This window comes from Meriones unguiculatus, chromosome 6, assembly GCF_030254825.1.
Source record: "Meriones unguiculatus strain TT.TT164.6M chromosome 6, Bangor_MerUng_6.1, whole genome shotgun sequence".
NCBI lineage: Eukaryota > Metazoa > Chordata > Mammalia > Rodentia > Muridae > Meriones > Meriones unguiculatus.
The window spans coordinates 107,968,782-107,994,205 of NC_083354.1; the positions used below are offsets into that span (position 1 = coordinate 107,968,782).

At 39.6% G+C, this 25,424-nt stretch overlaps 1 protein-coding gene across 2 annotated transcripts in view; it reads left to right on the plus strand.

Annotated features, from left to right (window-relative positions):
- Ube2w (ubiquitin conjugating enzyme E2 W) overlaps window positions 1-22,541 on the plus strand; it is a 56,084-nt gene extending 33,543 nt beyond the window's left edge. Inside the window, exons 4-6 of one of the 2 annotated variants that reach the window (XM_060385815.1) lie at window positions 3,764-3,943; window positions 7,088-7,163; window positions 14,749-22,541. In XM_060385815.1, coding sequence (XP_060241798.1) covers window positions 3,764-3,943; window positions 7,088-7,163; window positions 14,749-14,762 — 270 coding nt within the window. In that variant the 3' untranslated portion in view covers window positions 14,763-22,541. The remainder of the gene's footprint in view (window positions 1-3,763; window positions 3,944-7,087; window positions 7,164-14,748) is intronic. The other variant, XM_060385816.1, reaches the window with a different exon arrangement.
- Window positions 22,542-25,424: the final 2,883 nt, after the last annotated feature.

A 25,424-nucleotide genomic window follows, 5' to 3' on the forward strand; every position in this document is an offset into this window, starting at 1 on the left:
ACAAGCAGCCCTTCCCCGCTTAGACAACCGTCTAAAGTGCCTGGGAACTAAGGGTTGCTTAATATGTGCAAGAAGCCATGCCTTGTCTGATTGCTTCAAGTTCACCCTGGCTGCGCCTGTCTTGCCTGGACTATGTTAAAAACCTAATGGAGGTTACCTAGTTCTGTTTTGAGTTGGTTTCATTCTTTCTTTCTTAAAAAATTTCCCAGTGTTTATTTTTATTCGATGTGTGTTGGTATTCCACCTGCACACATGTCTGTGTGAAGACGTTGAATCCTCCAGAACCAGAGCCACAGGCAGGCATGAGCTTCCCGTGGGTGCTGGGACCCGAACCCTGGTCCCCTGAAAGAGCCACCAGCCCCCTCAACCACTGAGCCCTTGGGTTGGTTTCTTGAGACGGGGTCTCACTGCATAGTCCAGGTTGGCTGTCAACCTACTCTGCCTCCGTCTTCTGAGTACTGGGATTACAGCTGTGGGCCCCTGCACCCAGCAAGGGACTCGACTTTTGCTTGGCTTCTGATATGAGAGCTGTTTAGTCTTGCTCTCTGCTCTGCTTGTAGATTGTCTACTGCTTCTGCCCTAATGCCCTTGCTACTCATCACTTTTTCTCTGCTGGGATTTTCTTTAGGTCCTTGCACAGTTCCTGGCTCATGGATATTGTTATCCATTTTTACTCGAAGGAGAATTCTGCTTTCCTTTTGAATGACCATAGTTACTGTGCTATGACCTTTGCTTCTGGTTGCCTAGGTATTGTTTTTGGTGATTGCTGATAGCCATGTTATTATTATTATTATTTTTTAATATTTTGGCACTTTCAGAGTACTAGTTTCATAGACTTCTTAATTAAGAGACTTTGGTGGGTGGGTGGGTGGATTGGTAGGTGGGGGAGATAACCTTAAAAAACAATTGTGACCAGGGAATAAATTCTGAAGACATTGCCTGTGTTCTCTTTAAAAACTCTGCTGGTTAAATGGCTCTTTAGGACAAAATGAATAACCCAGAACAAATCTGTGTTCCATGACGTTTATAAATTCCTGTTCTAGACATGTGTAACACAATCTACAGCAAATATGTTGTAACAAGCTGTGTGTGGTTCATACTTCTGAAATTCCACTAAAAAGCAGTTGTGAACAGACTTAAGTGTAGAATTCAAGAGTTCTCAAAGCAGGATGTTTTTAGGGCAAGAGCAGTGAGTGACATCAGCTACATAAGTGGCGTTTAGGAGAACGCAGTCAGGTTAAAAATGAACCTTTTGCAATCATGTAAGACAAGTAGTCAGTTGCTCTCATTGTGAGACTTAGCTTTTATGCTTCAACCTTTCTTCTGGGGAGGGCAGAGGTGGGTGGGCAGCCAAATCTTGTTTGTTTCTGTTTTTGTTCTTTTGAGATAAGGACAGGGTTTCTCTGTGTAGCCCTGGCTGTTCTAGAATTCACTCGGAGGACCAGGCTGGCTTTGAGCTCATAAATTCAAGTGCTGCTGCTGGCATATGTCACCACTGTCAGATCTTCAGGGCTGAGGAAAGCAAGTCTGAAGGTGATCCTTTTGAAAAGTGCTAGTTCACCTTGGCCAACAGACTGAGGCCTGCTTGTTAGTAATGTTTACAGAGTTAGCAGACTCCCTGTTACATGGAAGTTTTTGTTGTTGTTTTTTGGGGGGCACTTGAGACAGGGTCTCTCTCTTAGCCTTCGCTGTTCTGGACTGGTTTTGTAGACTAGGCTGGCCTCAAACTCTCGGAGATTCACCTGCCTTTGCCTCCCTGAGAGCTAGGATTACATGTGTACACCACCAAGACCAGCTGGATGATTGGTCTGTTAATGTGAATGTTTGTAAGAATCTTAAAGTCAGATTTGTGGCTAGATACTTAAAATATCTCCAAAAACTTTAGTGCATTTTAATTTTACCATATCTATTCTATATTAAATGTGGGCATACCTCCCTCTAGCCAAATGGATTTCATTGACTGTCTTCTGTAGAGCAACAAGTGTTTCCTCAGTTTCTGTCATAATTTCAAGTTCACTTTCTCCTTGGTATTCTGCAAGGTTCTGTGGCCATTAGTCTAGATTGAAAACTGTTAGCTTGCATGTGGGCACTCAGGCTTCTCAACTGGTTGTTGTTACTGTTAGTTTCAGAGAAAGTTTTGCTCTTTTCTCAAGACTGACCTTGAACTTCTAGGCTCTAGTAAAGTTCCTCCTGCAGTGGTACACCACCACACCCAGCCTGGTTATAAATTTTTTTTTTTTTAGACAGGGTTTTTCTGTGTGCCCTTGGCTATCATGAACTCACTTTCTAGACAAGGCTGTCTTCAGACTCACAGAGATCCACCTGCCTCTGCCTCCCCTAGTGCTGTGATTACAGGCCTGTGCCACCTCGCCTGGCTATGGTTGTGAAATTTTAACTGATGGACATCACTTTTGTGTGTTATTAATATAGTTGCATAGTATTTCTTTTAGCTAATGTCTACATAGTTTGTCTTTCTTTGTTTCTTTTTTTTGAGACAGGGCTTTTATGTAGCCTTGGCTGCCCTGAACTTGCTTTGCAGACTAGTCTGACTTGGAAGTTACAGACATCCACCTGCCTCTGCCTCCCCAAGTGCTGGGATTACAGGCCTGTGCCACCACGCCTGGCACACATAGTGAGCCTTTACTGATCCTTATTTGCAGCCTTTGTAGCTTCTTACATGGAATGTGTGTCTCCTGTAAATAGTCTTCCACATACCTTGAATAAGTCATTTCATTCAAATGATACTGGTGATTTTCTTTGTTTGGCAAGATCACTAGTTAGGAATGACTGCTAAACTACAGAATTAATATAGTATGACTACCTTACAAAATGTATTGAAGACTGGGGAGTTAACTTACTTGGAATTTATGTAACATCAAGTGTCTCTTAGTGCCGAGGCTCAGAGGAGAGCCTTGTGTAGCATGTACAAGGACCCGGCGTTACAAAATAGAGAGGAGCATGTGTAATTGTTCCAAGGCCCATCTGCTGCCTTTGAATTGTCTCGGGACGTGTGCAATGCTACTTCAAGACGTGGATTTATCCTCTTTCCTATGTGGATGCTTAGAGGGTTTACTTGCAGTGTTAGGGCAGAGGAAGACCATTTACAGTCATGCCAAGGTAAGGTAAAGGAGCATGAATGAGTAAAAGACAAAGGAGAGAGACAGCAGCCAATGGAGACTCAGCTGTCTTTTTTTTTTTTTAACCTAAAAAGGTTTTTGGTTTTGTTTGATTTTTGTTATTGTATTAAAATTAAATACTTTTGGAATCTTAGTGCAGTTGGGATTTTGCCTTGTTATGTTGTATTTTGGTTTTTAAAATACGCTCTCAGCATGTAGCCCAAGCGAGCTAGCCTGGAACTTACCATGTAGAAGTCCAGACTGGCCTCACGTTCACTGAGCTTTACCTGCCTCTGCCTCCCAAGTGCTGGGATTAAAGGCATGAGTAATGAGTATTCAGTGAGTAACGAGTAGAATTTGAGAAAACAAAAACATCTTATGCATGTAGTTTGCTATTTACTAGTAAATAAATTTGGAAAATTACAGTGGACTTTATAAGGAGAGATGAGAGTTCCCTACGACTGCGTGGTAATTTGTGCAGTGAGGCTGTTATTAAATTGTTGGTGATGAGTGAGCATTTGCTCCTTTCTGAAATCTGCTTGCTTGTATTTTATGTTTTAAAAATTAATACTTAATAAATTTGGAGAATATTTTGGTTGTTAATACTAGAGAATATTCAGCGTTAATGGAATTTTATTTTTTCTTAGGTCATGTTTACTGGTGAAAATATTCCCGTTCATCCTCATGTGTATAGCAATGGTCATATCTGTTTATCCATTCTAACAGAAGACTGGTCCCCAGCGCTCTCAGTCCAGTCAGTCTGTCTTAGCATTATTAGCATGCTTTCCAGCTGCAAAGAAAAGGTAGGACTTTCGCGATTACTCCAGGTAATGTCTCCTCTTTCAGTATAGGTAGGTTAACAGTTTCAAAATATAATTATTTGTATCGGAAGAAATAGTCACGCTTTTTGTTTTTAAATTACAGTGGATGACATTTTTAGTAATAAACGGATAAGTTATTTTGTTATGTTTCATTCAAAATAGACTAGAAGTCAAATTCGGTGTTTTATTTCTATTTCTAAAGCATAGTGTATTGTGTGGGCAGTAAGTAATAAGTCTATAGCTCTTGTTTAGTCAGTTTGAACAGGACATTCATGCGCGTGTTCTTATTCTGAGTATTGTTTTCATGCTCCAGCACAGAGCACATGTGTACAGCACATTCCTGTTTTTAGATTTCACAGTGGGAAAGTTAGAAAGGAACAGCCCCTCATTCCTTAGCCCTCTTGGCCAGTTTCCTACCCAAGGTAGCATTTTTCGGAATTTCCCAGAATCCAGACCTTTCCCATCTCAGTGGTTAGATTGAAGGAGGCACAAATTACCAGTAGAGTTTTTGGAACCTTCCCTCTTGTTCTCCTTTATTCACCCACAGATTCCGTCTCTAATGAAAGTGGGGGAAAAGACCAGATGAAAAATGGTATGAGCTAAATTTTAGATACCTTTAAAATAAGGAGCCCTTGGCTTGTACACGTGTCATTAGCAGATCCACTGCTGTTTTATTAATTAGAATTTAGAGAATCTTTAAGATATCATAGTTCATTTTTAAACAATAGGTTGTTTAGAATCTGGAACACCCAGAGTTCCTGTTTCATTAAGTAAGTTTCTTGAAATGATAAATCAAAAGAGGGCTTTTTTTTTTTTTGGAGGGTGGGTGCATCGAGATGGGTGAACAGCTGAGCCTGTTCACTGTGTAAGCCTGACAGTTGATCCCTGGAGCCTACATTTAAGCAAAAACAGCCTAAAAGTTTTTCTGTGATCACCATCTGCAGTGTGGTGCACACATGTGCTTACAAACAAACACGCACTCACACATAATATATGTTAAAATTTTTCTGGTGCTCTTTCTCAAAAACAAGATTTTGTTTTTGTTCTGTTCAAATAGGTACAGAGAATAATAGGCTAAATTTTGTTTTTCTTTTTTTCAATTGTAAGAGCCATTTATCCAGTTTTTATGTATTGTACAAGAAAACACCCTACCATTAAATTTTGACATGTTTTTGAATAAAAGACATATCCCGTTCAGAAATACTAAAATGTGTAATGATACTTTTAGGTGAAATGTGATATGTGCATCTTAATAACACTTAAAATTATTTTATTATATGTATAATATATGTGTGGAGATGTTTTACCTCCATACATGTCTATCCACCATGAGCTTGGCTGGTGCCTGTGGAGGCCAGAAGAGGGCCTTGTATTCCCCGGAACTGGAGTTACAGATGCTTGCGGGGCATCGTGTGGGTGCTGTGAATTGGACAGTGTATTTGGAAGGAACAGCCAGTGCTTTTAACTGCTGAGCCATCTCTCCAGCCCCTTAATAGCACATTAACTTCAGTTTTTCTGCATTTTGAGGCTGTAATCAAGCTTTGTTTAACCATAGGAGTCGCTGTGAGTCTTTGTTGTTTATTGCTTCAATACACACACACCACACACACATACACACAGCTTTTCTTCTGTGGGACAGAGCTGTTTTTTCTTACAAGGGTTCCCGTGTCCTTTTGATTCTTCACAGTGAGGTAATGACTACAGGGTTTGATGTGCACTGAGATTGAGATGGTCACTGGTGATTATCAATTGCTCTGCATGGCCTGATGGTCATTGGCTTGTTTGCATTCATATGGAACATATTACACCAAATGCTGGAGAGTGACTGTTGCCCAGTATACCTCTCATCCTTTAACCCTCATCATTCTACTCACTGCTTGGTTTGCTGCTAGTGTGTTCTGTAATATACATAGTATAAAACTAATCATTTCACTTAAATTATTGATAAACTATTTTTAGTAGACTTGTTGTATGATAGGTTTAACCATGATGATAATTTAAGAGTTAGAATTTCTGTGAGTTTAACATTTATTAGATGCTTGCTGTTTTTACCCTACTAAGTGCTAGGTAACAAGAAAAAGAAGTAAGTTACTTTTAATTATTAAAATTTTTTTCTCAAATTGTATCAGGGTAATCCTGGAGTAGTTAACAGATTCTACCCAAGTAGTCTTTTTGTGGTTGTTGATTGAAATTACCATTGCTATGCATTCCTAAGGGCATCGTAAAGGTCAGCTGACAGTCAAGTACATGAGCATTAGAAGCTTCCCGTCACGTGGATGGGCTGCTCTCTTCCTGCCCGTCTGTGTTATCCGTCACACTTCCTACTGCTTTCTGGCTGGCGCCTTCTTAAATGATGCACCTCTTAATCAGCCTCAGTAGAAGAGAGAGTTCTTTTAATCTCTCATCTTCATTACTCTAAATAGCCAATTAAGTCTAAACACTACAAAAGATACTGAGTAGGGAGAAAGGCATCGTTTTATCAGAGTTGTTATAAAAGTTGGCCAGAAGAAAGGGTGAGGCTCTCTGTCATGCTGTTGGAAGTTGTCCCTCAGGATAACATTAGAATAAATTTGACATTTGAACTCTTGACAGAAAGTCACATATTCATGTCTGGCTCATATCCAGAAGTTTTCAGGCAGAGTTTCTCCCAGCCTTCATCTGGTGTGGTGTGCATCACTCTTGCCTAGCTGTCCTGCAGAGCTGCCAGGTTTTCCATATTGTTCCTGTGAGGGCAGATGAAGAACAGCAAGGCCACTGTTCCACACAAGCATTAAAACATGTATCCTCTTAGGTACTATTTAATTCAGAATCATTTGATCTGTCCTTAATATAATAAAATGATAAGCTTATGTGGGTACTTGAAAGTTGCTGTAGTTCTTCAGACAACCTTAGGTAGGCCTTCTGTCTAGTTAGATCAAGTAAGTAGTCGTTAGATGACTTGATGGGAGAGGTAAGTACGAAGAATCTGGATGTCATACATGAACTGATCTCCCCCATACTCCCTTCTTAAAACAGCTGAGGTATATTCTCTAGTTACGCTTTTACTGTTTCTGTTGTTTTCATACGTTCTATAATAATTTTGCTAAACTTACTGCTGTCCTAGTGATTTTTTTTCAGAATTTACCTATTTAAATTCTGTCTTTGTTTCAGAGACGACCACCAGATAATTCCTTTTATGTGCGAACATGTAACAAGAATCCAAAGAAAACAAAATGGTGGTATCATGGTGAGCAGTTTTAAGTTATAATGACAAATTTTGGGTATTTTTATTTAGAAGATGTTTGTAAGACTTGGGAAAATAGTGGGGGCATGTAATTGAGATATTGTAATACTACATTTTAGAAAATCTTGGAAAATGTTGATATTAGACTTTTATTTTTATTTTTATTTTTATTTTTGTAGACAGGGTTTCTTTGTGTAGCCATGGCTGTCCTGGAACTCATTCTATAGACCAGGCTGGCCTCAAACTCCTGATTCTGCCTCCCAAGTGCTGGGACTAAAGTCATGTACCACCACCCAGCTTAGACTAAATTTTTAGAACAAAATCATGTCTATCATAAAAGAAGCAAAATTAGCATTACTTCAATAACTTCAACAATATCATTTGATATCTTCCAGGTATCAACTTGAGGGTTGAGACAATTTTGCTTATTTATATAAGCCTTTCCTGAAACTAGCTATGTAGACCAGGCGGGCCTTGCACTTACAGCTTTTCTCCTTGCCCCTGCCTTCTAAGTGCTGAGATTATAGGTGTGTGCAGCTGTGACCAACTGAAGTCCACAATAATTTTATCATAAAATACAGCTAACTGTGGGGAACTCTTTATATGAAGTAGAAGTTCTGATGCCCTATGCACTCAGTTCTGGTACTTTTTGTAATTTGGAGGCAATTTGGACCCAACAGCTTGTCTTGGTCAGAGTTCTAGTGCTGTGAAGAAACCCCATGACCATGGCAACTGCTGTGAACGAAAGCATTTAATTGGAGCTGGCTCACAGTTTCAGAAGTTTAGTCCATTATCATCATGGTGGAAAGCGTGGGAATATGGGGGCAGATGTGAAGTCCTGAGTTTGAGTCTGAGCCTGAACCCCACCTCAAAAGAATAAGTGAGTGATTTATTGCACAGGTGAAAACGGATATAGCACAGTAATTACAAATTTAAGATTTCTGAAACTTAATTGTGAATTAGCAAGTTACAGCATGACTATAATGCCAGAAGATAGATAGGCAAGAAAAGAACAAAGTTTTCCATACTGCTTGTGACACGTCATGTTATTACCATCTTTTTCCTTGTGTGGTGTCTTTTTTTATTTTTTTTTTAAGATTCATTCATTTATTTCTTTATTATGTATAGTGTTCTGCTTGCATGGTTGCTTAAACTCTGCAGAGAGCACCAGATCTCATAGATGGTTATGAGCCATCATGTGGTTACTGGGAATTGAACTGAGGACCTTTGAAAGAGCAGGCAGTGCTTTTAACCACTGAGCCATCTCTCTAGCCCATGTGGTGTGTTTTTTTTTTTTTTAGGATGTCATACATGCACATTATATCTTTCGTTCAAATGTATTCCATCCTCTTCCCTCCCACTCTTCCCCTTCTCCCCACTGACACGTCTCTCCCAGCTTCGCGTGCTCTCCCTCCACCTCTTTGTTCTTTTAAATCCACTGTGTCCCCACGGTGCTGTAGGAAATCCGGGGTGTAGGGCCCCTACTAGGACAGTGGTTCTCACCCTTCCTCATGCTGTGACCTTTTAATACAGCTCCTCATGTTTTGGTGACCTTCAAGAGTTGTTGCTACTTCACAGCTCTAATTTTACTGCTGTTATGAATCATAATGTAAAGATCTGTGTTTTCTGATGGTCTTAGGCAGCCCCTGTGAAAGGGTCATTGAACCCCAGAGGGTTTGGAATTGCTGTACTAGAGCAAGGGTAGCTTTTCAGGGTCCACATCTCTTAAGAAAGCTGATGCCTCTTCACCAAGTAGGCATGAGACTTTGTCAGGCCCCATTGACATCCATGGCGTCATTTTGACTGTCAGGTACAGATCTTATATACGCAGTCACACTATGAGTTCAGGTGTGCAGCAGCACCTTACTATTATTGTGAGCACATGCCATGGCTTGTATGCGGAGGTCAGGTTTGTACAACAAACATTTTACCCACTGAGCCATCGTTCTCACTCACATATGATTCTGTTTAACGTAGCCTTGATTTGTTGGCTAACAGCGACTCTCATTGTATTTTTAAATATCCTTTCTTTCCCTACACGAACCCTGAATGCCTGGATAATCTTGTACCATCCCCCTTTGAGACAAATGTACTGCAGATGTAAGTTTTATATGTATTCAAGAAAGGGACAGTGTTTGCTGTTAGTTGAGATAGTAGAACAGACGGTGTATCTTCCAACTAGGAAGCTGCAGAGCATCATGTTTGAATTTTTCCATTCTGTATAAGAAGCTAAAACAGCTGGGTTATGGTATTGTCTTTTTCTTCATGTACATCTAAATGCCCAGGTAGTTACAGGCAGTATAAATAACATTATCATTATACTTGAGCATTATAGTTGAATTTGCATGGAGCAGTAATCATATCCATTCTCAGAAAGTATAACCCATTAGTTAGCTTTGTTGGAACTTTTCAGTTTATCTTTTTCCTACTTAGTAGGTTCAATTTCATATCTTCACTATTCATGTTCTTCCTTTAACACTAATTTTTCAAGAAATGTGCATCAGTGTTCTGTCCTTTCCCCCCTCTTTCCCTTCCATCCCTTTTCTCCTAACTATGTAGTCCTGGCTCTCCTGGGTGGCCTTGAACTTGTGGTCATCCTCTTGCCTTCTGAGTGCTAGGATTGCAGGTGTGTGCCACCATATCCAGCTCATGTATATGTATTCATTTTTGTGCTTTTTTATTTTTGCATTATCTCTGAGATGGAGAACCCCTGTGTTTACCAGGCTAACCATGCACTCGGGAGCCCAAGTACTGGCCCCTCTTCAACTTAGCTGCAACTAGATGGGCATATTATCAAACCCTACAGACTTTTGTTATTTCTTAGCTGTCTTAGGGGTTGCTGTGAAAAAACACCATGACCAAAGGCAGCCTGGGGAGGAAAGGGCTTATTAGAGCTTTACACACAGGGCACAGTCCGTCACTGAAGGAAGTCAGAGTAGGGACTCAAGGCAGGAACAGAAGCAGAAGCCACGGAGGAGCACTGTTTGCTGGTTTGCTCCTCTGTGGCTCGCTTAGCCCGCTTCCTTTTACATATCCAGGGTGACCTGGTTATTGGTGACATAGTTCATAGTAGGCTGGGCCCTCCCTCATCAGCCATTAATCAAAGCAGTCCCGGGGCCAGTCTTATGAAGGCACTCTGTCAATTGAAGTTCCCTCTTCTCAAACGACTCTCACTTATTTCAAGTTGACAAAAAACAAAAGCCAGTCAGGACATTAGTGTTATCTAATTCTCAAAGGATTATAAGGACAGATCGTTTTCCCTATGTGACCTCTGAAGTTGTTCCAAAAGATTCAAGGCCAAGAGTGGGATGTGTCTCTGTGTCCACGTGTATGTTTAATATGTGTGAGGCCGAGGCTCAACACACAGATGTGCCCACGGAGTCTCTGTCTGCACACATGCACATGCGAACATGCCCACCCATACATTGAATTTAACATTTCAGTTTTAAGAGACTAAGTTTTAGGCATCCAGCTCTCCAGCCACCCTGTGTGGCACTAACAGCACGCATGGCTCAGCATTGTATAGTATAGATGTGATGTAAGCAGAGAGGTCTAGTCGAGATAATGTGTGTGCTGTAAAGGGGGCTTCCTGTGGGCAGGGTGCAGGGACTCATAGTGGAAAATTACAAGTCTGAAATCATTTAAAACCCTGAGCAGGAAATGGAGCTACCAGACAACAGTCGGATCTTCACAGAAATACTCCTAGCTTAAATTTCACTTGTCTACATCATTATTTAGAATCTCCTACAGATTAAGTCAGTCCTCTCAGCTTCCTGCTACTGCATTTGAATTCTCCATACCTCACATTGATGGCTTTTAGTGCACAGTGGTTTATTGAAACAAAAGGTAGGTGTCTAGAGAGATGGCTCAGAGGTTAAGACACACTGTCTGCACTTCCAGAGGTTTTGAGTTCAATTCCCAGTACCCACATGGTGGCTCACAACCATCTATAATGAGAGCTTTTATGTCAAGCAGGTGTGCATGCAGATAGAGCACTCATTAACATAAAATAAATAAATCTTTAAAAATGTATTTCATTCTACTGGGATATATTAAAATGAGTGGACATTTTATTTAAAAAGTAATTATATTACGCAGAGTTTTGGAATATAAAGATTGTACTGGCATGTGAATATACATTCTTTATTGTTACTTGAAATTAGGACCACTTTCCAAGACTCTTTAGTTTCTAATTAGGCTATGTATGATTGGATGCAAGCATACCATGTTGCCACTTAACACAGGGGTTCATTTGCTCTGAAAAATAAATTAAGCAGAGACAGTTAGGGCCAGAAACTGAAAGCTTAATCAAAATAGGTTGTGAAATAGATGATTCACTTGAGTATACAAATGAGTTTGAGAATTTGCCATGATGCAGACATGGAATCTTCCTTATCTAGATTTGTGTCTGTGTGCCCAGCTGAATGAATGAATGATTTAGAACTCAGGGGTTTTTTTGTTTGTTACTTTTTTTAACAATGATTTTGGGAATTTCATACAGTGCATTTTGATCACACTCACATCACCTCCTCCCAGATCCACCCCCACCTTTCCATGTACCCTCACCCTCCTTCCAACCTCATGCCCTCTTTCTTTCTCCTTTTTACATACCCTGCTGAGTCCAGTTTGGGATTCTCATCTCCTCAGCGTGAGGCCAGCCGCTGGAGTGTGGGAGATCTACCAGGGCCACGCTGTTGAGGCGCACTGACTCTCTCTCTCCTGAAAGCTGTCACTTCTCGATAGCGCCTCCATGAGGGCTGAGAGCTTCTGAGCAGAACGTTGGCTGGCTTGGTTTTGTGCAAGTCTTGTGCAGATAGCCAGAGCTGCTGGGAGGTCAGGGCTACACTGTAGACTCCAGAGTTTTGTTTTGTTTTGTTTTTTTGTCAGACAAAAATTGTTCATAGCCAAGGTACAAAGTATCATTTTGTTAACTCAAAAAGTATTACACTGAAGTGCACAACCAGAATCCATTGATAATAAGAGCTTGTTTCCTGGAATCAGTATTAAAAATATTCATGCAATAATTTTCCAGAGGGGTGTCCAGACCCTTAATTGTTAAAGCACTCATAAGGTGATGTGGTCAGTTAAACATTAGGTAAGTCTTACACTTGAGTATTTGCATCAGAAACATAGGTTTATAGGCAATGAATGCATTAACATAATGTTTAGATAGCGTGTGTAGCAAAAAGTTGAGTTTAGTATGGGAAGACATTGAAGAATCTTTTCTTTAGGGCTCTACCTGGAGCATTCCTGTAGCATTATACAGAATTTAGGAAGACAGGAGCATAAAATTGTCTCAGATTAGTGATTTGGAACTCTTAGGGGCCCGGAAAATAGAATGTTCGCATAGCATGTAAGAAGCCCCGAGTTCATGCCCAGCCTCATAGAAGTAGGAGTAGGGGCACACGTGTCACCCAGCTTCAGGAGGTGGGGTGTATCAATTGCTTACCTGCATTTCCAGTTCAAAGCCAGTGTGGGCTAATTGAGCCATGTCTCAAGAATGAAAACCAAAACACCTCTTTGTATTCCTGCTCTATAGCCTTTGTCCATAGATTCACAAATTTACACTAATTGTGAACTCTTTTGGCTCAAGGCTACAAAATCAGTAAATTCCTGAAATAAACTTGAGTGGTTTAGCAGTACCCTCTCCCTCCTAATGGGTGACAGACGGTTCTATTGCCTGTGTGCTCTAAAGCCTTTCTTGAATCCATTTGCAAAGGAAAATGAATTTCCTAAGCTCTTAGGAGATAAAGTTTAACTGTGAATATTTTGTCCATTTTGCTTTTAGCCTTCCACTGCATATCACAGAACTGCTTTAATGTGTTGTCCTTCTAGACTTGTGTCCTTGGTGATATTTGGGGAAATGAGTTTTCAGTGCAATGTGCCTTTTATAATTGTAGCGGATGTAATGACCTTTCTCTAGGTCATTTCTATAAGCTCAGTGAAGTTAGCTGTGATGGAGGTAGCTGGAGTCAGCAGTCTGTGTTATATTGGAGAATGTGGTTTTAGTAGAGGCTTTTGGTAGTTCTGGAGAAGATTGAAATCATTATTATAAAAGAGTTTTTTTTTTTTTTTCCAAGTTATTATATTGCCACAGGTATTTTAGCCAAGAAGCTGAAGACTATTATGGTCTTTCACAATCTTTTATAGTCGTATATTTGTCTTGACCCAAAATGGGCGTTACTCCATTGTTCCCTGTCATACCCATTTTCAAGTCCCTGGGAGTCCTGCTATTAGAGATTGTGGAATTTAAACTTTAGAACTTAATGCATTTCCTCAAAACTAAGATGTTCAAGGCAGGTAAAACCATATCAGACCTAAGTTTATTTTAACATGTGATTCAAGATGGAGTTTGGGATAAGAGATTAGCTTTAGGGAATTTCTAATCTTTTTAGTAGCACATTTTCCAGAAGCCTACCATGCTGAGAACACTTTGTAGACCAGTCTGGCCTCAGACTCAGAGATCCACTTGCCTCTGCCTCCCCAGCATTGGGATTAAAGGCATGTGCCACTACTGCCAGCCTTTGTTTTAATAGACGGTCTTGCCTTGTAGCCCAAGTTGGCTACCTACTCAAAATCTGCCAGGCTCTTTGTCTATTTGTTGATGCTGGGGATTGAGCTTATGGCTGTAGACATGCTTTTTCTCTTTTCTTTTCTTGTCTTTTCTTTTCTTTCCTTTTTTCTTTGTTTTAATGATTAAACTATGCCCAGTATTTCTGCTGAGCTATATCGCCAATCTATGATTTATTTTTAAAATCTCATTTATTTTATCATGTACATTATACCCATGAATTCCCCTACCATAACAGACTTCGTGTAGTCTTTACTAGTGGAGAATTTTATTAGCACTGCATCAGCCATGACATGGAATTATTCCTAAAACATTTGACAGGTATTGCCTGCGATTTCCTCTACAAGCTTTCATAACTCTTTGGAGTTGCTGCTAGTCCAAAGCTTCTTTCTGAAAAATAACAAATTCTCAAATTCCTCAGATACATTTTTATGAATAAGTCATAGACCCTACAGTTATGTACTACCTAAAAAATAATATGTTGGGGCAACCAGAAGGTATTACAGAATAATTCTTTGGGGTTTTAAATGACTTTGCATGTGTGTGTGTGTGTGTGTATGTGTGTATACATACACATACTTTCTGAAAATTGGTCTTCTGAAAGAACATTAAAGGCATTAAATGTCTATTGATTGAATTGAAAGCTGTATGTTATTGTTGAAGGGAGTTGCCTCGTAGACTAAAGACATGTGCTATATCACTTAGTGTAAAATGTCAATACTGTTTTAAGTAAGTATTGCTCATAGGAAAACTTGTAAGATGTGTCCTGAGTATGTGCTACCTTAGTATATCAATTTCCTTTTCTAAATTGAACTAATATACTAATCGTATTATTTTAAAGGTTCTTTTTTTTTTTAACAAACTATCATTTTCTTGAAAGAGTAAAGGTCGGTTTGCTTATTATATAATTCAGTCAGCCATGTTCTTGCCTTTTGATATTATTTCTCCATGAGATTAACTTGTAGATTACTTACACGTGTATAACTTTCTAACTTTCTTTTTCTCCTTTTCTTAAAGATGATACTTGTTGATGCCACTGTTGTCATCCTCGTAGCAGAAGATAGTCCTACTGAGAAAATGAGCACTTTGATCATTCAGTCTTTGAACTTTAACCTTTGACTGGAAGTGACCTATAGGCAATGAAGACTACTTCCTTTTACTGCATTTTTACTCGTGTGCATTCTGGGCGCATGTTGATCGCTGGTTCAGTCCAGGCAACTGACATGCTTTTATTAGTCATACAGTATTAATGCAGGTGTCAGGAAATGTCAAATATAATTCCATTTTTTATTTTTATTTTTTTAAGCTTTTGGAAAAGTTCCAGGTCCTCATGTATTGTGCAATAACAGTGACTTCCTCGGTGGTTTGGGGGTGTTCATTGCCGGCAATGGACGTTGCAACAGGAAGAGTTTTCTTAGCTCCTGCCACTCAGTGATTAATGCATGATAGGGCCTGTGAAATGAATTTATCGGTTATTGTGGGATTATAAGGAAAGTGAGGGATCCAGTATTACATTGAAAGTCACCCCAACTGTTTATATTTGGATTCTATGCACTGTGATCCTGAGGCTAACAGCATGAAATAACATGCGTCTTTCAAGGACCGTAAGAAAGATCATTGCATATTTATTTAATTGTTTATATCTGCTGTCAAATTGTTTTGACATGGAAGGTTTTCGAGGAACATTGGCAGAGAGGTACAATATGTTATCCCTATGGTGAAAATAAATTCATTTGTTGTATATAGTCCTCAATCTCTGAAGTAAAGGTGTGAATAATATAGGGTGTGAATGGTTTAACCAAGGCTTTATTTTGGAAGTAAAAAAAAAAAAAAAAATGGCAGTGATGACTAAATTACTGCCATCCATTATTTGGGCCTGTTTTTTTTTGTTTTTTTTTTTGTTTTTTGTTTTTTTTTTAATCCAAGTCTATTATACTCTGTTACTTCCTGCTAGCCATCAGCATGAGCCCTATTGCCTAAACACTATTTCGTTTATTTATGTTTGGAAAATCCGTAAACATTTTGTTTGTAATCTTGTTTCTTTTGTTACGTTTTAAGTTGTTTGAATGTTACAATACTTTAATTGAAAGGCTTTTGTCAAGTTTCTTTTCTTGTAAATTTTCTTGTATCATCTTGTCCTTCAATACTGTACCCTAAAATGAGAAATACATTTTTGACAGAGGCTTAATGTTTTAACAAAAGAGTGTGGACATTTTTATTTTAAGAATTTGGCAAATGAACACTATAAAATGATATGTTTGCTTATTTGTCTCACATAACCATTGTATAGGTTTTCTTGGAAGAATTTGTTATGCTTGTTGAAAAGATTTTGCTTACAGCTAGATGAATTTTTCTATCTATCTGTGTCTGTCTCTATCTATATCTATCTATCTATCTATCTATCTATCTATCTATCTATCTATCTATCTGATTTCTCTGATCTATAAAACAGTTGTTGAAAAGGTTCCATTCTAAGTACCATGTACCATGTAAGTTAATGATGCTATAACTAGGTCTTTTTAAGAAGCAATTAATGTATTTTATAAATGACCTTTTCACATATGCAAGATCTGTTTCTATGACAATGTTATTTTTACTAATGCCTTACTGTTGCCCTCTTTTTGAATATCCTGCAGTGAATATATTAATCAATTTGGGCTTAAAAATAAAAGCCAATTGGCTGAAAGGTCTGACATATGTAACCCCATGAAAATCATCCAATTGATAATTGGTAAAGAGTATTTTAAAGATTGTTTTTCATCTCTGTGTAGATGACACTTTGTAGCTTTGTACATGTTGTTGATTAAGGGCATATAATTTTACACTCTGAAACTATAACTGCTGAACTCAGGGGCGGGTAGACTTCAAAACTCTGTCTGCTGTAGAAATAACTTGAAAAAAAAATTAAAACCATGGCCAGCCACCAGATTGTGGACACTGTTTCTACTGCTAGGCAGCAATCACCATTTCTTAAAGACTAGAAACCCCTTTCCTCTGTCTCGACTCTGTTCTTGTCCTCGCAGTGTTCATTACCAGTTTTATTAGTTGGCCTATCTAACATGAAAAAAAAATCTTTAAATTCTTAGCTTTTCACTGCTTTTAATACGAAATTACAGCTCTAAATTAGCTTTATGTCACTGCTCTGAAATACTAATGAACTTGATTGGGGGGATGGGAACACGGGGAGAACCTCTTACCTGTTTGTAGTCCTCTTACTAAAATCCTGTCATAAGAAATGGCCTGAGGCAGTATTCACCAAAGGAATTAACACACCAGGTCAAACATTTACAGTGCTGTAGTGTAGATTAATAGCTTCAGTTGTGTTTTTGTAACAGTGTTTTAATATACCTCTCTGTATACGGCTACTATAAAATAGATACAAATGAAATGGAAAATAGTTGAAAACCAATTTTAGTTCGTTTTTGGATCCAAGTGAAGAAAATAATATATCTAAAATAAGGAGCATCAACTATTAAGAATTCAGAATCAGATTAACATTACTCCCTTGACTTTTAACAGTCATTGAAAAGTCTTTAACACTTGCATTTAGTTATTTGACATTAACATTCAAAGATGTGTATCTGGGTCATTGTTCAGGTGAGGGCAAGTTGTGGCTTTTAATAAAACAAATATTTTCTATAACATATTATTGAAAGGGAACTGGAATTGCAAGAAATTTATATGAAATTCACTGTTCATTCCATCTTCCCTGCAAATTCCTCCAATAGGTACTAACCTACAGCATTATATTTTCACACTTTGAGGCTGTGTCTGTCTCTCCCACATTTATTTTAGGCCATTCCTATTTTGCCAAATTTTGTGAAGATGTGATGTATGCTGTTTGTTGTTTCTGCAGTTATGAACTTGGTGCCCTTCCGAATACAGACAAAATGCTGTAGGTTATTTCCAGTTTTGTGGCTCTTCTCTTAAGAAGTTAATATTTACTTCTAAAGAACTTATAATGTGTAATTTTCCTTTTAGCCAGTGGGGAAATAAACATTTTTTAAGCCCTATAGGAGACAGTTCAACTGGAGGAAGACTGTATTCCTTGTTACTTTGAGTGGGTATATAAATAGTTGATTTACTATTTTCTACTTCTGAATTTTAAATATATGCAAGTACACACACACACACACACACACACCATTACTTACCTCCTGTGGATAATAACTTCTAGAGATTCCAAAACTTATCAAATAACTGGTTGTTCCATCAAAGATAAATTGACAGTAATGGAAATGATTAGTGATATGAAAATGGTGTGTAAATGTGTTATTTCTGGAAATGTAGTCTTTTTTTATTTTATTTTATTTTTACAGCCTACAGTTTTTGAGAATTTCGAATTTTAAAACTTGTTAAACTTCCTACAAGTAGAGTAGAAGAGGAGGTACTGTGTATTCAAAGCTTTTTTTTTTTTCTTTTTTTAATAAAAAAAAATTTCAGTGTGGCTAGGTCTCAGCTTTCATGGTTACTGCTGCTTATATTTGTCTCTCATTTTTATTAGTTTTTTAATATATCTTAGTTGAAAGCTTAACATATATAATTATGTTTAATTGTATTTACGTGTAAATTGGTTCTCATTGGAAATCTTCAGATTCTTTCTGAGGATTCACTATCAGCCCGCTGCAGGGCTGGGGGTGTCAGTCAGTGGCAGCTGTGCTGGGAGGCCACTTGCACCACAGAGCACGCCAGCCAGCCGCAGTCCAGTTGTGTGCTGCTCCAAGCAAGACCCCTAATGCCTCGGCATGATCGCCATCTGTGGCGGCAGCTGCAGCAGCTGCCACCACCCTCTGTAACTGTCCTTCATAGGTTTTAGGGACACCCCCTCCCACCTCTTTCGGTCACTTCCTTACTCCTCATAGATGCTCAGTGTCTTCCCCAGTTTCCTTTTCTAACTTAGAAATTTAGTTTTTGTTTAAGGTTAAGGGATCTAGGGGAGAGTGAGTGTTAAAATTATATCTGAAAATATTAAGAAATTAAAAAATACTTTCTATAAATAAGATACGTGGGTTTTTCTTTTTTTTTTTCTTTTTTTCTTTTTGTTTTTGTACCTCATCAGCAGGTAGCTAAATATATTGAGTAATTGACTATGAACTGTGGTTGAAATTTTCAGTAGTGACACAGAAATTTGTACTTGTTTTCTTTTAGATAGTGACTCTTCCAGAGTCTACTATTTCTTAAGTGAATTAAGTTGTTTTTATATTTAAATGTGTTATTTTACTGAAATTATTTGACTTTTTTCTCAACATAAATTGCTCATTAACTCAGATGGGGTTTTAGGCATCATTATCTTTGGAGACTCATTGAATCTGAACGTTTCAGGCTTTGCTGTCTGTGCAGTTGTGTTGATCTGGGGAGTGAGGTATTAGTTGTAATTTCAGTTCTCAGATTCGTTATTGATAACTTCTGTTTGGTGATGAGTGATTATATGATTGTCTTGAAAATCTTCTGTTGATAAAGTTGAATTGAGCTGCTTTGTCTGGTGCAAGGAATCTCCGAGTAGACGCTTCTCCAGCCCTCCGATCTGCGTTGTACTTGTGAGAAAGAGTCAGTTCTTGCTCTCTCTTGGCACCTACCTAGCCTGGATTTTTCAGAACTAGATGCAATCATGTAAGTTGTTTTCTCAAAGACAAAGCATACTGAAAACTCTGTACGTTTGTGAGACGTAACTTGTCACTGTCTCAAAGCCCGAGACAGTACTGTTAAAGCATTCCGAGATTTTTGCCAGTTGCCACAGAGGTTCAGGCCTCTTCATCAGAACTTTCAGATAAATGCAAATTGCCAGGCACAGGATACAGAATTATTTGAGTGCATTATTGAATTACTTAGTAGTCAAGAATTAAGTACATGTTCAGGTCAAATCGAATTTGTTCATTTTGCTGCTGCCATAATTCTTTCGGTAATCACAAGAGTGATTGTGCTTTTGATTAGGAATGGAAGCTCATGCTTGAGGATTTGAATAGGGCGGGTATATATATATATATTTTATAAATACAAATTGCAAAAATATGTAAAGTAACTACTTTTTAAATAGAATGTAAATGTTAAGACAGAAAAATCTGTGTTATATATTTTTCAGTACATGTACCAGCATTTTCTTAGTTGAACATAGGCTACTTTGTGTGCTTTAAGGATCTTGAGTAACTTTTAATAATAAAGCAGTTGTCATTCTGCTCTCCCACCACCCTGTATACTTGGATTGGATAAGTACTAGAGTTCTTTGCACTTTATGATAATGCAAACTTTAATTTGTATAGTGCTTCTTTTTAATTTGTGTATGAAGGCCTGCTCTTTAGAAGATTATGGAAACAAATAGCATCTGTTTCCAAATGAATGCAAGGCGCGCAGGGTGTCACCAAGGCTTCTCATTCGCGGGTGGTCTTTACTCAGCTGTGGCTGCTTATGCTTCAGTGAAGCACATCCTGGCCAGGTGTCATGTGGTCTGTGCTCCCATCTACTCGGCAAACACATGGGAAGATTATCATTTATCATTCAGGGCAGCCTGGTAATTTACTAAGACCTTGTCCCCCACACTTAAAAGGGCTGGCGATGTAGTTCAGTGGTGTCTCCTGCCTGGCCTCGGTCCCTAGTCCTGAAACAGAAAAAAATATAAATTTTACTAAAGAGTAGCAGGGCAAGCTGGGCCTAGTGGTGCACGCCTTTAATCCCAGCACCAGGAGCAGAGGCAGGAGGATCTCTGTGAGTTTGAGGCCAGCTTGCCCTTCAGAGCAAGTTCCAGGATAGCCAGAGTTTGTATGGCAAGCGAGACTCCATCTCGACAAAACAAAACAAAAACAAGCAAAAACTAGTGCAGGGGAGGAAGAATTTGGGCTTTAGAAATTGAGACCTGGAGACTTTGAGTTACCATGAGTCCGACGTTGCTTAACTTAGAAGTGTTACAGTTAATAAGGTCACCATATAAAGAATTCCTTGACCTTTGTGGTTGTACCAACTGGTCAGGTAACTAACAAAGTGAGTGATTCTTGAAGCTTCCAAAAGAGCGAAGGAAGTGAGCAGGAGGGCTCTGTCTGCCTCTCTCCAGGCAGGGAAGGAAGGAAGTGTGCTTTCTTGCACCTGTTTCTTTTTCTCAGGGCATTTGCTTGTCCTCGGAACACCTTCCTTTTCTAGTCTTCTGTCGGCAAGCTGCTGTTCCAGGCCTGGCCACTGGAACAGTGGATGGCTAGATGAACGCATCCCTTGCTTTTACTTTGTCATTCTCCGCAGTCTTTTCTACTTTCCATAATAGGTCTGATTTTTCTCCACTAGTTTAAAGTGCTGTGAATATGTGGCGGTGTTTAAGGTTCTTCCCCTCTTCCCTAGTACATTCATACAAAGGCAGCATGCAGTCTGATGAGAAACAGCTGAATTGAAAGGGCACGTGTACTTGAGTACTTGAGGCCAGGACCACAGTGTTCTGTGTCTGCCTTGCTGGAAAGCTCTCCAAGCATTTTTTGATTGGTTATGTTATTTTAAAAAGTATTGTCATATTGATGCAAGGCATATACATGGGAATACCCATGGGACCTGCAGTCTAGTAAGATACACCTGTCATTCTCCCTAGGAAAAGGAAAGTGAAAATCCAAGATAGTATCTTCACCTTTGAGGACACTGGATGAATGTGTATGAGTAGGCGAGAATCAGAGTTGTGGATGCCTGTGTCCTGCGAATATTTAACTCAACATGAAGCTTTTGAATCTAATAAAAAGCAAATTTCTGTCCTTCCTGTTGGAGTTTAATGGTGGTGGTGCCTGGATTATCCAAAATATCTGGCACTTTACCAAATCCTTTCTCACCTCTTTCTTTTCTTTCTTTCTTTCTTTCTTTCTTTCTTTCTTTCTTTCTTTCTTTCTTTCTTTCTTTCTTTCTTTCTTTCTCTCTCTCTCTCTCTCTCCCTCCCTCCCTCCCTCCCTCCCTCCCTCCCTTCCTTCCTTCCTTCCTTCCTTTCTTTCTTTTTCTTTCCTCTCTTTTTCTTTAACTCTCTCTCTTTCCTTTTTCTTTCTTTTTTCTTGGTAAGTCTTAATGAATTTAGCCTCAAGACATCTCCCACTCTTTCTAGTCAACTGATCTTTGTGCACCTGCATAGAGTTCCCAGGATGCTCTTGACCAGTAGCAAGCCTTGTTCCAAAGTTGTAGTGACATAGACTTACGTTGCTAATGTTCTTGGCTCAAAGGCCCTGCATCTGCCTTTCTTAAAAAAAAAGAAAAATGTTTTTTACTGTGCGTGTTGTGTGTGCGCTGTGTGTGTACCATGTGTGGGCAGTGCCTCTAGATGGCAGAAGAGGGTGAGGGAACCCCTGGATCATTGTAAGCTGCTGTGTGGGTACTGGTAACTGACTCCGAGTCCTTTGCAAGAGCAGCAAGTGCTCTTAAACCCTGAGCCATTGGTGCTTGAGAGATGGCTCAGCAGTTAAGAGCACTGTCTGCTTTTTCAGAGTTCAATTCTCAGCAACCACATGGTGTCTCACAACCATCCTGGGATCTGGTGCCCTCTTCTGGCATGCAAGTGTACATGCAGATAGAGCACTCACATGCATCAAATAAATAAATAAATAAATATCCCCCTATGTTTAAAGAGAAGCCCTGAGGGCATCCTCCCAGCCCCCAGCATCTGCTTTTCTACCTGAAGATTGTGCTACTTTAATGTTCAAATAGTAAAAGTCTTCATCTCTGTGCTGTCTTCCCTCCCTCCTACAAGTCATGTACCCTGTGTCCTCTGATCATAGGCAGAATGCTGCAACATGTTGGTGATCACAGCCCATAAGAGGCAGTACTTAGTACATTGGTTTCTAATAAACGTGTGTTGAATTGATTATACTTGTATCTTTTTAAAAAGATTTATTTGTTTATGTATGTGGGTATTTTGTCTGCATGTCTGCACACCAGAAGACATCGGATCCTATGGAACTACAGTTGTAGACAGTGGTGAGCTGCCATATGCATTCTGGGAGTTGAACTCAAGATCTCTCTGGAAGAAAAACCAATCCTCTTAGCCCCTGAGCCATCTCTTCAGCCCTATAATTGTACTTTTAATCCTGTCCATATGAAAGAAACATTCATGTACTAACTGTTTGAAACAAATCCCTAGACCGCTATGTGGAGTGAAGAGTCAGCCAAACATAGTTCCCTTCTCATCCTCGAGGGTTTAGGAAATTTGCTCTTAAATCATTAATTTATTGATATTTTTTGGCTTTTTGAATAGGTATTTTTCATATCATTATCTTATTCCAGAGGCAAATTGCTTACCTTGAGTTATTCCTAGATAGGAATGTAGATGTTTTAAACTCAATACATTTGGGGTAAGAGTGAATCAAATCTGACAGTCATAAGGTTAAAAACCACATTGAACACATACTTGCTGAACATGTCTCGTTAGCCAAGTAGGGCAGTATGTAGAAGAGGACAGAGATCTTAAAAGGGCGTATGTCATCTGCGAAGTAGAAAGCTATACAGTGCGAAAAGTGTGACCCCACCCCTATACATGCTGTAGGAAATTGCCCATATCTGAACACAGAAATGAATTGTTTGCAAAAAAAAAAAAAAAAAAAGTGGTGCTTATAACTTGCTGTAAATGTAGGTGAGTTAGGCAGTAGCTAATGTCAGAGGCTTAAAGAGGCGGGTGGAGAGGAGCAAGGTGAAGCGAAGTATGTTCACTGCAGGGAGCAGAGAAATAGGGCCTGGAGTTGGGGTTCAGGTGATCAGGTGTGTCAGGTGTATACAGTGTATAGTGTATCCGTGTATAGTGGAGATGTAATCTTTTTGTTTCCACTGGCTAGGTTGAGCCCAGCTCAATCTGCTCTTGTCCCCAGGACATTTTATCAGTTTGGGAAGAGATCTCTATGAAATAGAGCCACTGTAAAGCACCGACACAGAAACAAGCCCAGAATATGTCCCAGGTAAGTTCAGGCCACTAGCACAACACCCCACCCAACAAAAAAAAAAAAAAAAACAACAAAAAAAAAACAATAAAAAGCTCTGACTCTCTGAGGAGCAGAATAAAAAGCTCTGACTCTCTGAGGAGCGGTTATCAACCTTCCTAATGTTGCGACCCTTGGATACAGTGCCTCATGTCGTACTGACCCACAGCCAGAAGATGAAGTTGCTGCTTCATGACTAATTTTGCTACTGTCATGAATCATAATGTAAATGTCTCTGTTTCCTGATGGTCTTAGGTCACCCCTGTGAAAGGGTAGTGCAGGACCCTCCCAGGGGTCTCAGCCCCCAAGTTGAGAACCACTTGTGTAGAACTATGTCACTGTAAAACAGCTGAGTCCAACTTCCTTGGAACTGATCTGACTTCTATGGGCATCAGTCACGCATGTGGTACACATAAGTACATGCAGACAAGACACTCATACACATAAATAAGTCTCTCTTTTTTTTAAAAAATTAGAAGATGGTTTTTCAAGCACAACAGTTCATAGGCCCCTGTGGTTATTTTAGTTCTTTCTAAATGGTTGAATTTCACATTTCATTTTCTTATATGTTGAAAGACACTTCAGCAGAACTAAGTGTCACAGAGGGGTGGGAGGTGGGAGCAGTGGCTAACATTATTCAGGACAGTTCCTTGGCTATTCCTGCACCCTGATCAGTTCGGGACAGGACAATAGCTGATCTCTTTCATCATTGTTTTAGAATAAGCTGCCCCCTTCACAATGACCAAGGTTCCCCGGTGGAAGCCTTTCCTGATCCTCCAAGTAGGGAACTTGTGTCTCAGGCTAGCCTCATGCTAGACCTCCCTTTTCCGTTTATAGGATCGTACTGGATCTGCCCAGACCAAAGCTCTGCCTTGCCTGTGGTGGTGTGAATGAACAATCCCCCATAGTTGTGGATTTGAACCATTGGTCTCCAGTTGGTGCTGTGCCAGTAGATTATGGAACCTCTAAGAGGTGACCCTTGCAGGAGGAAGGGTATTACTGAGGGTGGGCTCTGAGGCTTTGCAGCCTTGCCTCACTTCCTGTGCACTCAGCTTCCTGTCTCTGAATGAAGATGTGATCAGCCAGTGTGCTGCTCCAGCCAGCATGTCACATTTCCAGCTCTTATGGACCTACCTTTCTGAAACCATAAGCCAAAATAAAGTCTTTGAAGTTTCTTTGAGTTACAGTGTTTAATCTTAGCAACAAAAATGTAACTAATACACTGACCTAATTGGCTTTCCTGTACTTTCCCTTTACATGCTTCAAGTTCACATTGTGGCTTCATTTCCAGCCCACACCTCTGGATCTTTCACAGACTTACCCGCTGACAGGTTTCTTGCCTTCCTGGAGGCACCAGACCACTAGAATTGGCACTGGGTATGATCCAAGGAAAAGGTAAGCTAGGGCTCACTGTTTCATGAGAGTGCCATCCCAGATTGCATATGGAGTTTGAAAAGTCCACAAATGACAGAAAAGTAGCAACAAAGTTGGATTTTCTTTTTTGTTTGTTTAGTTTTTTGAGACAGGGTTTCTCTGTGTAACCCTGGCTATCCTGGAATGGCTTTGTAGACCAGGCTGGCCTTGAACTCTCAGCCTGTATCCATACGGCCCCAGTGGCTGCAGAGTCTATGGACATCTCCATGGCTTCAAGCTGCAATGCAGACTCCAGGAATCTGCATGGCCCTTGGTGGTACCTTGAGCCACAGACGTCAATGCTCAAAGGGGATTGGAAGGGCAGCCTGGGCTCACAACAGAGTTCTTCAATGATAATTCCTAATT